At 36.5% G+C, this 16,115-nt stretch overlaps 1 protein-coding gene across 1 annotated transcript in view; it reads right to left on the bottom strand.

Annotated features, from left to right (window-relative positions):
• LOC125491283 overlaps positions 1-16,115 on the bottom strand; it is an 89,325-nt gene that overhangs the window by 60,430 nt on the left and 12,780 nt on the right. Inside the window, exons 3-4 of the mRNA XM_048632854.1 lie at positions 3,948-4,033; positions 830-925 (exon numbers count right to left, since the gene is read on the bottom strand). Coding sequence (XP_048488811.1) covers positions 830-925; positions 3,948-4,033 — 182 coding nt within the window. The remainder of the gene's footprint in view (positions 1-829; positions 926-3,947; positions 4,034-16,115) is intronic.

The raw sequence follows: 16,115 nt of genomic DNA, 5'->3' as shown, positions 1-16,115 counted from the left end.
GTGTCGTGTTTTCACTATGTTGTGAAGCGGGGTGTAGTATTGCCTTAATATTTTAATAATTACTTTGATCAGCTTGTATTTATTGGGTCATGTATACGAAAGTTACACAGAAAAAAACAAGTAAGTATCATCAATTCATCAGAGAGGTTTTCTATGAGAATAATAGGAAAGTTGAGGAGAAGGCAAACAAACTCTCAGTAACAACAAGTTACATTCTCGTAAGTTACATCTTTGCAACTTGAACAAAACCGTTCTGAGGCACGCCGCCAAAACTTACCACCCACATGGTGGCTACATTGTGTGTCGTGTGTGTGTGTGTGTGTGTGTGTGTGTGTGTTTGTGTGTGTAGTGTCTGGTGTGTGATCTTCCAGATAGGTAGGCACGATTATAGGCAAGATGAAGTATGAGAAAAGGAGCCAAATAGCCAGAATACCATGACGTTCCACATAAACCAAAGCTGAAGCGTCTAGTACGGGTTTGATACTCTTCATATAAAATAACGAAAGTTTACATTTTCTCGCATACTTATACAGGGCGTCCCGTTAGTCAACGCCATGCCGGCAGGAGGATATAACTCGTCATTCTAAAAAACTTTGGTTTTTAGTATGGGTGTTAGAATCGTTCGTACAAAATTTAACTTAGCTGTGAGGAAGAATCTGCAATCAACCCACTGTAAGAATTTAGCATAGTCGGGGTATTAGAAAGAAAGAAAGATACATTTTTTTATTTGACACACTGACAACAAAAACAGAAAATTATACAAAATACAGAAAATTAATCAATAATCACCAAACAAAGGTTGCTGTCTAGAGACAAGGATAATGCTTACCGTCTGCAAGATGAAGAGGTAGACGAGGTTGACCAGCTCGACCACCGTCTCCAGCGCCATCGACACCACCCACGGGAGCAACATGAACTTGATGTCCTGTCCAACAAATGTTGAAGTGTTAATACACAGGGCAGTTTTATTTCAGATACTGATCTTAAGATAAGTGTGATTTATTATGAGTTTAAAAGGGAATGAAGCGTTTGTTTAAAAACTGTTTACGGTTGAAGAAATAGTCATTGAAACACCCTGATTAAAAAATACGTGCCACATTGGCTCAGCATTATGTTCCACATGTTGCAACGGTACCGCTGATTAATTGGCAGCTATTGTGAAAATTCAGAAAATGTTAACAGCACTTGTGGTCAATTCTCTACACAATACGAGCGTAACGGAATTTATAATCCGATAGCTTGTCCGATTGGACTCTGCATCACCTCTTAACAATTTTCCATGGAATTCATTGATAAAGAGTAGCTTAAAGCGCTCCGGGATAATAAATGTAATGCTGTTTTTTTATTGAAATCTAGTAATTACATACATATATATACATATGCACTCACGAATGTAATCCCCGAAGAGGTAGTCAGAGGTGGCTCACAAGCAAGCCACCCACTTTTCGCAACACATTTGTACTCACGTGATAGGTTGTGAACCATATCGCCGCCGCCGTTTTGGGAAAAGTACAATGAACTTAGGTTAGGATACACATCTAGAATCTAGATGTGCAGTAGGCTGTCCCGTCGTAGTATGGGGAAATTTCGTTTTCTAGTTACAGTATCACAAGAGGTACCAAAACTTGCGTAATATTACACTGATTACGGAATAGAAAATAATATAGAACTTCATAATTATTATATTGGGGGCTCAGTGAGGTTCACTTTGAATCTTTGTAACTTTCATACAAAAGAAAATAAATACAGACACAAAAGTAGTTTTTTTTCAGAATAAGTACTCTTATAAAATACTTTAGTTTTATGTAATAGCTATAAATTTGTTAGTTTTAGTGATTGAGAGGACGAGGCCTTATCCATTACGCCACCACCGCTCTTTTCAGTAATAACTGAGTACCTAACGTAATTTAAATTCTAATAGTTTCCTATTCAATTTAAAACAAACAAAAATTCAATATTTTCTTAGTAGGTATACAGTTATCATCTGAATTTTACGCGACAGCAGTTTGTCGTATCATTTACGTACCTATATATTTTTCATTTCCGACTCACAAAACTCATCGTTAGAGCAGCAGAATGCTCCTCACGAGGCAGCCAAGGGAAACTTTAAAATAAAATGATGTCACATATATGTATAAGTATCCACACTGTATACCTATATAGGCACATAGGGGCATTGTAGACGTGGAGACATTTTTGTTACACACATTCAAAGTATGTTGCCACTTGCCTAGTTCGTAAAGTATATATGAGAAGAAGAATACTGAAAAAGGTATTTAGTTGTAATGTGTATTGATAATGTTGCTGTTTATGTGTTGAATTTTTTTTTCAATTCTATTATATTCTATTTATTTTTCATCAGTTACCTTTCTGTTGTTGCATAAATATTATATTCTATGATATCCGTTCTATAAATTATAAATGCAAAAGTTTGAATTGGATGTTTGTCAATCACGCTAAAAGCGAAACCAAACTTTTTGTTTTTTAAACCAATCACATACTTTTCCCTTTTGCCGTCTGTGACTCAGCACTCGGGAGTACAGTTAATTTAGTTAATAAATCTAATATCACGTAAAGATATTTCATTTCAGCTGAAAGACCCTTTATAATAAATCATAGCTCCGTTTTATCTTTATTTACGTTGCCGTTGCGGAGTTGTGTAACGAATGGCTTTTATAAATCGTTTGTTTGTTCTAACGGTTTAATATTTTATGCCGTAGGTCAAAATTACAAATTCAATAAACTGACCACGCTGACTCGTTGGCAGAATACCGATTGAACATTTTGAACCCACTTGTCTTTCGCCCTCAAGTCCGTCCGAGAAAACAACTTTACAATCTTTAGGTGAGCTGAACAGCCGTCATAAAAGAATAATAAAATTGTGTATCAGCTTCCTATAGAAATGTACTTACTAGGTATTTATTTAAAATTCTAAGCTGATTATTTGGTAACTATTCGTAAGTTACCAAATAATCAGCTTAGAATTTTCATGTAAATCCAATAAGTGTTATTTTTTACTTTACATATTACAAATCGCCCGCATGAGTATAATAATTTTATTGTTTACCTAACTTTTAATTTGAACCACAACAGGATTACCTTTAGTATAAGTATCATTTTACCCCTCTATTCTCATTTCAACGCGTTCCGTAAACACCTTCCTATTTATTGATACGTGTAATAACTAGTGACACCATAGCGGTATTTAATACAATAACATTTAACAAATAAATACAGGTGTATATTGTATCCGCCATTTTGTTTGTCCATTCATTTGTCCGTAATGGCAGCCGGTTCATCGGTCGACGGCTGGAAGTGCCTCGTGGGATCCACAATCCACACCGCACTTTTAGGCGGATTTACATTAAACGAACACAGAGCTAGAACTTTTATGTTTTATTATTTAATTATTTATTTACATAATCCTTTATTGCACAAATATAATTGGTTTCAGCGCATGGTTATGTAAAATATTATGTAATGATTTATATATATTAAATAAACAAAGTTAAAAAAAAAAAAAAATTCAGGAAAGAGCTACGAGTATCAACTAACTATGTTTTAGTGGCAAGGTAGGCTGTCGAAATGTCTGAAACGCCGCGACAGAATTTTCTATAAGTAAATATTTTGCGTGTACCGTCACTTGCAAATTTAAAGCGGAGATGATTAGGTTTTTGAAAGCCTACCTTAAATGAGAACTCGAAAAGGGATTTTACATCAAACAAAGAGCTAGCTAGAATTAGAGCAACAACGCTTTCAGGAGACCGCGTAATGTCGATTTACATCAAAATTCAGGATCGAAATTACTTCTATTTTGTTCTTGTTTTATCTCTAGCTCCGTGTTCGCTTGATGTAAATTACCCTTGATACTACACCGTGAAATTCGCATCACAATATAAAACGATATTCTGTATAAAGTTAAAAACTTTCTGACAATAGCCGCTTACCTTATAAACTCCCAGGCCCATCAGTAGGCACGAGATGAGGCCGACTGTACTGCACGCCAGCAGGGTGATGTTTAGGGACACCGTTACTGAAACAAACACTTCTTGTTACATCAAATCCTATAAACTTTATGAATGCGAAAGTTTGTGAGTATGTGTGTATGTATGTGTGTGTTTGTTACTTCTTCACGTCAAAACAGCTGAACCGATTTTAACGAAATTTGGTATGGAGTTAGCTGAGACCCTGGATTAACAAATAGGCTACTTTTTATGGCGGTATTCCCACGGGAAAACTTTTTAAGGCAAAGCGAACGTGATATTAACTAAAGTAAGGGCATTACCATCAAAACGTAGTGCTAAAATTTTTTAAAAATAAAAATAAAATAAAAAATAAAAATAGCCTTTATTCCCTTTTTAACACAAAAAGTTTACAGCTTATATTTATATAAGATTTTACCTAATTTTAACTTGCTAACATTAGTTAGTTATCATGCATATTTATAAAGTTTAAAATAGTATTCATTTTAATATTGACTTGCAAAGTTTATATCTTATATTTATAGTATTTTACATAATTTTAGCTTGCTTTAGTTAACATGCATAATTATAAAGTTAAATTAGTATTTAATATTTCAATATTTTATTCATTATGATATTATTTTATTATAATAGCTAATATAATTGTGTTTTAAAACATTGTAATAATTCAATTGTATTATAACTTTTTCCTTAATCTAGGGGTACCCATTGTTGGGTATAGGCCTCCTCTATAGACTTCCATTTCTCTCTATCTAGGGCATGTCGAGTCCAGATCTTTCCTCCTACAGCCTCTACGTCATCGCTCCATCTTCTTCGTGGTCTGCCCGGGCCTCTCATACCATCTCGAGGGTACCAGCTCACTACTTTTTCACTCCATCTGTTGTCTTTTTGTCTTGTAGTATGCCCGGCCCATTGCCATTTCAATTTTGCCATAGTTTTCAAAGCGTCTGTAATTTTAGTTTTCTCGCGTATCTTCGTACTTGGCACCTTGTCCTTGAGTTTGAGCCCCAACATGCTTCTTTCCGCGGATCTTTGGAATGTCCTCACTTTTTTTAAAATTGGCTTAGTAGGTGCCCATGTTTGACACCCATACGTGAGAGTAGGTAGAATGTGTGAGTCCATTACTTTCTTTTTTATGTGTATAAGCAGGGGTGCTTTAAATATATCCTTTAGAGACCAATACTTTTTCCATGACAGGGCTATACGTCGCTCTATTTCTTTCAGTGTTCGATCTTTGAATGAGATATATTGTCCTAAGTATATGTAGTTATCCACATATTCAATAGGCTCATTGTCTATAGATATTTCTGCTTGCTCACCATTTGTCATTAGCTTGGTTTTATCAGGGTTCATTTGCAGTCCGCATTTTATGCTTTGTTCATTCAATGACTCTATCATAGCTTGTAGCTCTGTGTGACTCTCGGACATTAGCACAATATCATCCGCAAATCGAAGGTTTGATAATCGCTCTCCGTTTATTTTGATTCCATATTCGGTCCAGTTTAGTTGATGAAATATATATTGGAGAAGAGCTATGAAAAGTTTCGGCGATATAGAGTCCCCTTGTCTTACTCCTCTTTGCAGATTAAACTGCTCTCCAGCTTTCTCTAGTTTAACTTTGGCTTTACAGTCTGAGTATATTAGTTTCAATATGTTTATGTACTTAGGATGTATACTTTGTTCCGCTAAACATTTCCACAGCATGTCATGTTTGATAGAGTCGAACGCCTTGGTATAGTCTATGAATACTATGTAGAGCGTTTTTTGGAATTCTGAGTATTTTTCCATGATTTGAGTAAGAGTGAATAAATGGTCTACAGTAGAGAAACCTCTTCGGAATCCCGCCTGCTCTCTTGGTTGGTGTTCTTCTAGCTGGTTGTTCATGCGTTGAAGGAGTACTGTAGTGAATATTTTGTATATTACCGGCAGAAGGCTAATTGGTCGGTAGTTTCCTATTTGTGCAGGATCTCCTTTTTTATATATCAGGGTAATAAGAGATGTTTTCCATTTTTCTGGTATGCAGTCTTGGGTCATAACTTTATTGTAAAAGGTAGTAAGAATGGGGTAGATAGCTTCATCGAAGCTCTTTAGCACATCGTTTGTAATACCATCTTCACCGGGGCTTTTATTGTTTTTTAACTTAGTTACTGCACTTCTAATTTCTGATACTATTAATGGTGGGATGTCAGGCTCATTATGGTTGATGTTCTGTATAATCTGCTCTTTATCATCCTTGTATAGCTCTCTATAATAATCTGTTGCGACTTCCAGTATTTCTTTTCGTGATTTAGCGACTTTTTTCGTTTTATTATTTATTTTGGTTATCCATTTCTTTGAGGCGACCGAATGGTGTAGTGGTTAGTGACCCTGACTACTGAGCCGATGGTCCCGGGTTCGATTCCCGGCTGGGGCAGATATTTGTTTAAACACAGATATTTGTTCTCGGGTCTTGGATGTGCCCGTAAAATGGCAATAGGCCCGCCCCCTATTACATTGGGACTAACATAACACTCTGGCGAAAAGTGGGTGCAGCAATGCACCTCTGCCTACCCCGCAAGGGAGTACATTAGTACAAGGCGTGAGTGCGTGTTTTTTTTTTTTTTTTTTTTTCCATTTCTTTGATTTATCTATTGTTCTGAAAGCTCTTTTTGTAGATCCGGTATTTGTTGGATATTTTGGTGGAAAGCAAACAAACTTTTATAGATTCACTGAGATTTATTTAAAAAGCGGCATAAGTACATTACAACCATGAGAGAAGAGAGTTCTAAGTGATTGACAGCTTGTCAAACTTGAAAGATGACATTTGACGTATGACAGTTAAGAATGTGTTTACTAAGTACGTTACATTACAAGCAAATAACTAAACTCCAACACTGGCCCTTAAACACATACATAACTATTTAACATGAGTTTAGACCTTTCACATCAACCATAAATAAAATGCACTATATAAAATACCTACTATGTACTTATACAGTTAAACTAACTCTTACATAAGTGTTACACAAGTACATAACAAAATAAGTTAATCCTAACAGTCTTATTTTAAAGTAAATGACTACTGAACAGTTTTTCATGAACACTAAATGCATGAATCTGACCCATGTTAACACAACATATTAAAACATTTTATACTAGAAAACCAACAACTACAAGTTTGAAATACAGTTATTTTAACATTAAGTTCACAAATTTGCAATGTTTCTCCTTACAAAGTGCTTTAGTTAAAACATCAGCTAACATATCATTTGTTGACAAATATCTCACTTGCACAATACCATTGTTAACAATTTCTTTAATAAAATGGTGACGTATGTCTATATGTTTGGTTCTGGAGTGAAACATAAAGTTTTTACACAGTTTTATAGCAGATTGGTTATCATTAAATATACATATTTTAGGCGTGATACCAAACATTTCTAACATAAATTTCCTTATAAATAAAGACTCTTTACATGTGTCGGACAACGCCATGTACTCCGCCTCCGTGCTTGACAGAGCAACAGTGCGCTGTTTGCGACTTTCCCAAGATACTATTGAGTCACCTATACAGAACACATACCCAGTATACGACCTGCGATCATGATTATCTGATGCCCAGTCTGCATCAGCGTAAGCAGTTATATCCAACCCGCTTTTATAGAATGTAAGACCTAAATTGATAGTTCCCTTTAAATACCTTAAAATCCTTTTAGCGGCCTTCCAATGACTTTCTCCAAAGCAGTTGTTGAATTGGCTGAGGTAACTCACTGCATGACTGATGTCCGGTCTCGTACTAACAGCTACATACATCAGTGAGCCAATCAAACCTCTGTAATCATAGGTATCATTACTTTGACTCTCCTTGGTTAATTTTAAACCAGTCTCCATGGGCGTACCCACAGGCTTACATTCCTCCATTCGGTATTTCTTCAGTAATTTTTCTATGTAGTTTGACTGATCAAGTGAAATATTATTACCTTTTCTAGATAGTTTCATTCCGAGGATGTGTTGGGCTGGCCCTAGATCTGTGATATCAAATTCATTCTGCAATTTACGTTTTATTTCCTCCTTTCCTTGGAATTCTGGAGATGTAAACACAATTAAATCGTCCACATACAGAGCTATGATCATCATTGATCGACTGTCATTCTTGTCATATTTGAAGTATACACATGGTTCCGAAGATAAACGGCTGAAGTCCAATTTATCACATAATACCTTAGTGATTTTATCATACCAGGATTTGGAAGCTTGTTTTAGGCCGTACACTGCTTTGTTTAGCTTGTAGACCATGTTTTCACTCCCCGGTACTTCAAAACCCTCCGGCTGTTCCATGTAGACTGTTTCCTCTAGTTCCCCATTGAGAAAAGCGGTCTTCACATCAAGATGATCAATGGACATGTTGTATTCTGCTGACAATGCAAGCAGCATTCGAATTGTCGAGTATCTCACGACAGGTGAGAATGTTTCTTGGTAATCTATACCATATTGTTGAGAATAACCTTTAGCTACTAAGCGAGCTTTAAATTTAAGTAACTCTCCATTCAGGCCATACTTTTTCTTATATACCCATTTACATTTTACAGGTTTATGTTCAGGGTCTCGTTCTGTCAGAGTCCAGCATTTATTCTTAATAAATGAATCATACTCATCTTTCATCGCTTTACGCCAACCATCTGCTTCTGGTCCATTCAATGCCTCAGTTGCTGTCTGCGGTTCATCAGGATCATGGTCAGCCAGTCTGACAAAGTTGGCTCGAAGCGGAGACTCAGCAACATCGTCATAGCTGGAGTCTGAAGTCAGTTCGGCTTCAGCTAGCGATTCTCTCCCTGGAACGTAAGTAGTGTCCAAGCGATCATCTGGCCCTTCATTTGTGCTGTCCTCACTCTCGGAATCATCAAGTGTAATTGTGCTGATTCTGTTTATATTCTGTGATTGTCTGTCGTCAGATATATCACTATCTACAGTGGATGATTCCGATTGAGGAATTACATTTTCATTCAAGTTAATATCAACAAATAATTGTTGATCTACAGTATCATCATGCGACATGTCTTTAACATAGAACTTATCCTCCAAGAATACAACATCTCGAGAATGCTTAATATCTCTAGGATTAGTTGGATCAATAAGCCGGTATCCTTTTGATTCTTCACTATACCCCATAAATATGTACGGTTTGCTCTTTTGATCTAACTTCTTTCTATTCTTTACCATCACATAGGCAATGCATCCAAATACTTTTAAATTGTTCAGATTTACCTTTTTCTTGCTCCATTTTTCCTCCGGGGTCGCACCAAGAACAGCCTTAGTCGGGCTTCTATTCTTTAGGTAGACGGCTGTGTTCACCGCTTCGGCCCAGAATTTCATCCCCAATCCGGCATCCATCAGCATGCATCGCACCTTCTCCATAATGGTTCTGTTGGCTCGTTCTGCAACACCATTCTGCTGTGGAGAATCCGGTATAGTCTTTTGATGCTTGATACCATTGGCTTTGAGAAATTCCTGAAAAATAGAACTCATATATTCTCCCCCTCTATCACTCCTAAGTACCTTTATTTTCTTCCCAGTTTCATTTTCCACAAGCTGTTTAAATTCCTGAAAATACCTAAAAGTCTCATCTTTAGACTTCAGAAAGTAAGTATACTGCTTCCTTGTGTAGTCGTCTATGAAACTCAATGTGTACTTGGAACCACTTAGAGATGGAACCTGCATTGGCCCACACAGGTCTGTATGAACCAGTTCTAAGACATCACTTGCCCTACTAAATGAGCGTTTAGGGAATGGTTGTCTACTCTGTTTTCCCTCAATACACGGTATACAGTGTTTATAATCTGAATCTTTATAATCAACACCTACGGCCATACCTTTACGGAGAAGATTCATACTTCTCGCATTCAGATGCCCAAGACGTCTGTGCCACAACTCCTGGGGTGTCGAGGCAGCTGCTGTTGCCGCCACTAGTTCGCACTCCTCCACCTTTGCTGCATTGCCAGCAGCAGTACTGGCGTTGTCCGACACAGTGTCAAGTTGATACACACCGTTCACCTGAGTTCCAGTAGCTAGAACTTCATTACCATCACGAATTGTACAAGAATTACGATTAAATGTGACTTCATAGCCCTTGCGCGTCATCGCACTAACAGACAATAGGTTGGTACTTAAGTTAGGTACATAGTAAGTTTCACTTATTGTTCTTACACAGTCTTTTAATTTAATTTCAACTTCACCAAGTCCAGCTGTTGATAACCTCTCACCATTTGCCACGCTCACATCCACAGTTTTATTTGGATTGCAGCTCACCATCATGTCGCGACTGTTGCACATATGGTTAGTGGCTCCTGAGTCTATGTACCACACATTGCTGTGAACTTTCACAGACAAGGCTGTGACAAGAGCCTTCGACTTAGGTTTTTCATGCTTTGTTGTCTGTTTTTCATGATAAGCCTTCTTTTCTGTGCAGTTACGTGAGTAATGCCCTGGACGTTTGCACCTGAAGCACTTTATTTGTTTCCGAGTGACGAGGGCAGTCACTCCATCTTCTTTATCCTCCCTTCTCTGTGTCTCCTGTAGTAATTTGGCAGATACATGTTCCGTTGTCAATTTTTGGCCTGAATTTTCGATAGCCATAATCAATGGATCATAGTCGGAAGTAAGGCCACTCAATATAATGACAGCGATAAATTCATCCTCCAATGGGGATTCAATTTCACTTAACTGATGTGCAACTTCTTTAATTTTGTTTAAGTAGCCATCCATGGAATTGCTGTCTGCAAGTTTTGTTCCAAACAAACTCCTGAGTAAGCCTAGTTTTCTGCACAGACCTTTGCCTTCGTACGTATCTTTCAAGTTGTTCCAAGCTTCGTAGGCACTTTTAGCTGTTCGTATGTACGGAATAACAGATGGTTGCACAGATAAAGCAATTCGCGCCAATGCCTTACTGCCCTTTTTGTCATCACTTGTTTCCTTTTCCACATATTCCCACAATTCTTCATGAATGAGCACCATCTTCATTGAAAACTTCCAAGTGGAATAATTTTCAGTTCCTTTTAATTTTTCCACCGTATAGGAACCGTTTGATGAAGTCGTCATTATGATTGAGGTTATGTATTTATGGTAATTTCGGAAATTTTAATTTGAATTTTAATCTGAAAAATAAAAGTACTTTCCACTTTTACCAACCACGCTCTGCTACCATGTTGGATATTTTGGTGGAAAGCAAACAAACTTTTATAGATTCACTGAGATTTATTTAAAAAGCGGCATAAGTACATTACAACCATGAGAGAAGAGAGTTCTAAGTGATTGACAGCTTGTCAAACTTGAAAGATGACATTTGACGTATGACAGTTAAGAATGTGTTTACTAAGTACGTTACATTACAAGCAAATAACTAAACTCCAACAGTATTTTCTATGTTTTCTTCTAGTATTTTTAACCTGAACTTCTGATACTCTCTTTTCATTTCTTTTTTGATTTTATAATATAGTATTCTTAGTCGTTTTCTTTGTTCAAATGTTCTATTGGGGATAGTTTTTAGATATTTTCTCTCTTCTATTAAATGCTTTATTTTGTCTGTGATTATGGTTGGTTTCTCTCCTTTTGCGACATTTTTTGAAAGTGTATTAATGCATTTTTTTATTACATTTGTTAGCTTCTCATATGATTCTGACACGTTTTATTCTTCGGTAATCTCAATAGTTGATGTTTGTTTAAATATATTTTTTAGAGATTCTTTTTCTAATATGTTCAGGTTTTTCGTGTTTGGCTTGTTAAATTTTCTGCGGATCTGTTTTGTTAAACCGCTCAATTTTATTTTGCATCGGAGAGGCCTATGATCTGATGGATATGTAGAGTTCAGGCTTTGAATGTCCTGGACTATTCTAGTATTTCTTGCAAGGAAAAAATCAATTTCATTTCGTGTTCTCCCGTCGGGAGACTGCCATGTCCATCTCCGCTTTTCTGGTTTTTTAAAAATGGTATTTACTATAGTCAGCTTATTTTCATGGCAGAATTGAAGTAACCTGCTTCCTCTTTTATTTCGTGTCCCATATCCATATGGTCCCGTTATGTGACTTTCTTCCTTCAATGGTATGCCAATCTTGGCATTTAGATCTCCTATGACAAATGTGTTATTTTTTGTTTCTTCGAGGGACTCTGAAATAGTATCGTAGAAGGTTTCAATTTCAAGAGCCTTTTCTGTGGGCGCATAGACTTGAATAACTGTTATTTCTTGATCTTCCAATGTTAAATCAAGCCTTGCAACACGGTCTGAATATGCCTGAAAGTTAGTTATGTTTGATTTCAGGTGGCTTTTTACTAGGAAGCCTACTCCATTCCTCCCACTTTTTTCTCCACTGTAGAGGAAAATATGTGTATCTCTTTCTTCAATATGGTTTCCTGCCTTTTTTATTTCTGACAGACCGGCTATGTCCCAGTTGATATTTTCAAAAAAATTATCTAGTTCTATTTTTCGTGTCGGATCCACAAGCGATCTAACATTAAATGTAATTATGTTCAGCTTGTCGTCTCTGTCCTTCATTGTATTGATCATAGTGTTATTGTCTGATAGAGGGTTTTGGTCTACTGCTCCCACGGTGACCGGCCGTATTGGGAGAGTTTGGTTATTTGGTATTTCTTTAGCACACTCGATCCCGATAAATTTTTTTACACCTCTTAAACCTGAGAAACGCCGTGTTTCAATTATTTACGCATACGATAATACAGGATGGTCACGAAATATTATTTGTTCGATGTTACAAGTTCTGTTTGTGTCAGAGAGAATTTTTTTATTTTAAATTTTCTTTTATCTGTTAATTCCTACCTAACTAATAAGTAAAGTAAGTACAGTATGATTTATTAGGTACTAGTGTAAAGTTTTCAGATTAGGAAGCGCGGTGGGACTAACAGAACCATATTGTGCTATTATCAACTTTAAATGAACGCGATAAAGTCGTAGTTACCCTGTTTGCTTCTTGGTATTCGTAAATAAGGAATAGAGCAGCCATTGTTTGTTAAGCCCACTTTTTGATGTTTTATGGCAGTGTTAAATCTCACTTTATTATCCTTCGTTAGTAGTAGTACTTCTAAGAATAAAAATTTGCAAGTAAACGCTGCCAAATAAGCACTTCACATTAATAAATATTTGTTACTTACTATATTAAGTACTTCGGTCCTCGGCCTTCCTCCTCATCATTCATGGCTGGATGAGGAAGGCCGAGGACCGACTGTTGTGGCGTTCCTTGGGAGAGGCCTATGTCCAGCAGTGGATGATTATTGGCTGATGATGATGATGATGATGATATTAAGTACTTAGCAAGTAATTTCTTCTTCTTGTTATTTCTAAATTAGAAATAAGGACTGATGTTTCGAAAACTTTTATATTTCAGTTCCAGGTACCACACCACAGCACCAAATTTAATGTTTGTAATAGTCGTAGGTATTTTGAATATATTCTGCCCATCGTTATAATAATTTCCATAACATCGAGATGAAAATAATAGCCACGTGTTTGTACTTTGTACCCACTTATAACAACAATATGCACGATTGCACACTAAAATAAGGATTAAAGGCAGAAAGTCCAACTATGTAACTTAATTGCTGGTCTCTAAATTAGTTTTTCACACTTCGTAGACGAAGAAAGACGTTAAAAGGCCACACTGTCTTTCAGTTACTTAGATAACCTTCAGAACTCGTACCCTAAAGTTACATCAAAGGAAATAGTTTGTTTTAGCCGAATGTGATGTGCTAAGTACTAGTTTTATTCTCGAAAGAAAGCTCGGCAAAAAATTATTATATGAATTCCGAATCTTCTTCGGTATAAATATACACAAAATATATAAGATACCTACTTACATAGATACGATATGGTTTTCTATGCACATTTGCATAGTTCAGCACCGTTTTATTGTAGTGATTATGTTGATTTTTTTAGGCACAAATTATAATTTTATTGACGTCAATCAATATACTTAACTATTATTTTTTTTTTATTATTTGAGTCTGTTTCCGTAAATCCATTTTTTGTAAAATTTTATAGTTTGGCATTGCTAAAATCAAGTTCTGCCTTCAGAAATGACATCAATGTATGAGGTAAACGCTTTTAAACCACTCCGTAGTATCCGTACTTGTCGGTGTGAAACTGCATCGCTTCGCAGTAAATCATTCCATGTGTGTGATTGATGAGATCCCACCGACTGCACCAATCATTGCCCACCACGTGACATCGGGGAACAATGTGCGATAACGAGATAGATAGTAGTTTAGTAGTTAACCAATCCAAAAATAGGATAATTAGGATTTTGAATTTAGAAGCGCGTCATAAATATTTCACCGGTGATTGAATAATAGCCAGTTGGGTTTGTCGATATTCCAATATAAAAAAATAGGTATTCGTTACACCTTCAAATCCTGGCTATCTATTCTACTGAATCACTAGTTACCAAGTCGCCAAACACTGACAACGGTTTTTAAAGTTCGTTAAAAATTCCTTCGTGGGAATAAATCCTAATAAAAGGCTACATTATGTTATTGTTAATTGAACTGGGTTTATGACACGAGATCACGAGACACGCTTATAATCGCAAGAAATCGATTGACGGATGTTTGCCAACTAGGACAACGCCCAACATCCACGAAACTTCTAAACATATTTGGTCAAGAACATCCCGAGATACATACGATCAACGGTTGTTAAAAATACCTTGTGTAACATGCATCCAATTAGTTACTCAATGATAGCTTTATTTATTAGTATTAGGCTTTCACACATCAAAACTATATCACATAGGTGGCTAGGTATAAACAAGCGAACAGCTCAGTTGCAGAAAACTAAAAATTCTCTCAGCCTTAAATACCCGACAGAGAAATATCAGACATCTACGATGTCGGATAAACTTCGACGGAGTTCCATTTCGAAATGGTCCCATTAAATACAAATGTTTGTTGATAATTGTGTTGTGTTTTATTTATTAACGGAACCGTTTCCAATTTGTAATCGGACCCAACTGGTTTAACGGGATTTAACGCGACATAGTGCCGAGTCCCGAGTCCCAGCCGCCAACCGTTGCGCCTCCCTAATCTGTCAACTGTTCCAGTTTTGTGTTTCACTATCTTAGTCAAAGTTTGCCCCAAAGACGCAGATGTCTTGTAGCGAATCGCTGTTTATAAATGTTCGTCCCGCGTAGGTAATAATACCAAGATCAGAATACAAGCTGTACTATTTTGTAACTTCTTCGCCCATGACAACTATGTGAATAGCTTTTACGAGCTGCAAATTCGCAGTTTTGGCAACAAAGTCTGCACATTTTTACTTCCTTGGTCCAGTGGTTTGCATAAACAGGGTGCTAAAATTTACGAACCTGCCAGTACCTACGTCTTGAAATTTGCAGTTGTAGTCGTACATTTGGAATAAGCATTTCAAAAGTTACTCCAAAGATACTGTGGACGTTATCGTCATAGTTAGAAAATAGATAATAGCCCCCTGTAGGTGCCTCATTATCGGAGGTTCATTAACTAGCATCACAATAGGAGGCTACAGGTAAATAAGATGATTCATCGCAGGCCATTAGTTACGAGCTTTTGAGCCTCAGCGGATATATATTAGATTAGCAACGTTTGAATAACAATATTACGTATTGCGACGGAGAATAGATTAAGCTAATTCCAAGCTGTCCAAAAATGGCATCCTGTATTTACATGATAAAGTTATTTTGGTGTCATGTCATGGTATGTATTTTATATTAAATATCAAGATTATCTTAAATAATTTTTGTTCTACTAAGGGCCAGTTTTTTGATCCCTAGTTAACTCAACCATTGGTCAAAAATGGCAACCATTAGTTATAAACCATCAAAATTCGCATGCAGCTGTCATGCTTGACACGTCCTTTGACTAATGGTTAAAGTTGACCACGGATCAAAAAACTGGCCCTAACTCTAAATTCGGCTATCAATACTAAAAAGACACATGACCAAAATAGTTTATATGGTGAAGTATTTTTTTACGTTTTAGAACAAACGTTTAGTTTGTTTACAATATCCCTCTGGGTCAGCTCCGTTTGGCTTACTATAAACTTTTCGCAACCCCCTGTAGAGGTTATGTAGGTGCATTAATAATTTACGTGAAAGGTCAGGAAACACGTGCAAA

Source organism: Plutella xylostella, chromosome Z, assembly GCF_932276165.1.
Source record: "Plutella xylostella chromosome Z, ilPluXylo3.1, whole genome shotgun sequence".
Classification (NCBI taxonomy): Eukaryota; Metazoa; Arthropoda; class Insecta; order Lepidoptera; family Plutellidae; genus Plutella; species Plutella xylostella.
The sequence above is the reverse complement of the archived record's forward strand: the minus strand, read 5'-3'. Positions and strand labels throughout refer to the sequence as shown.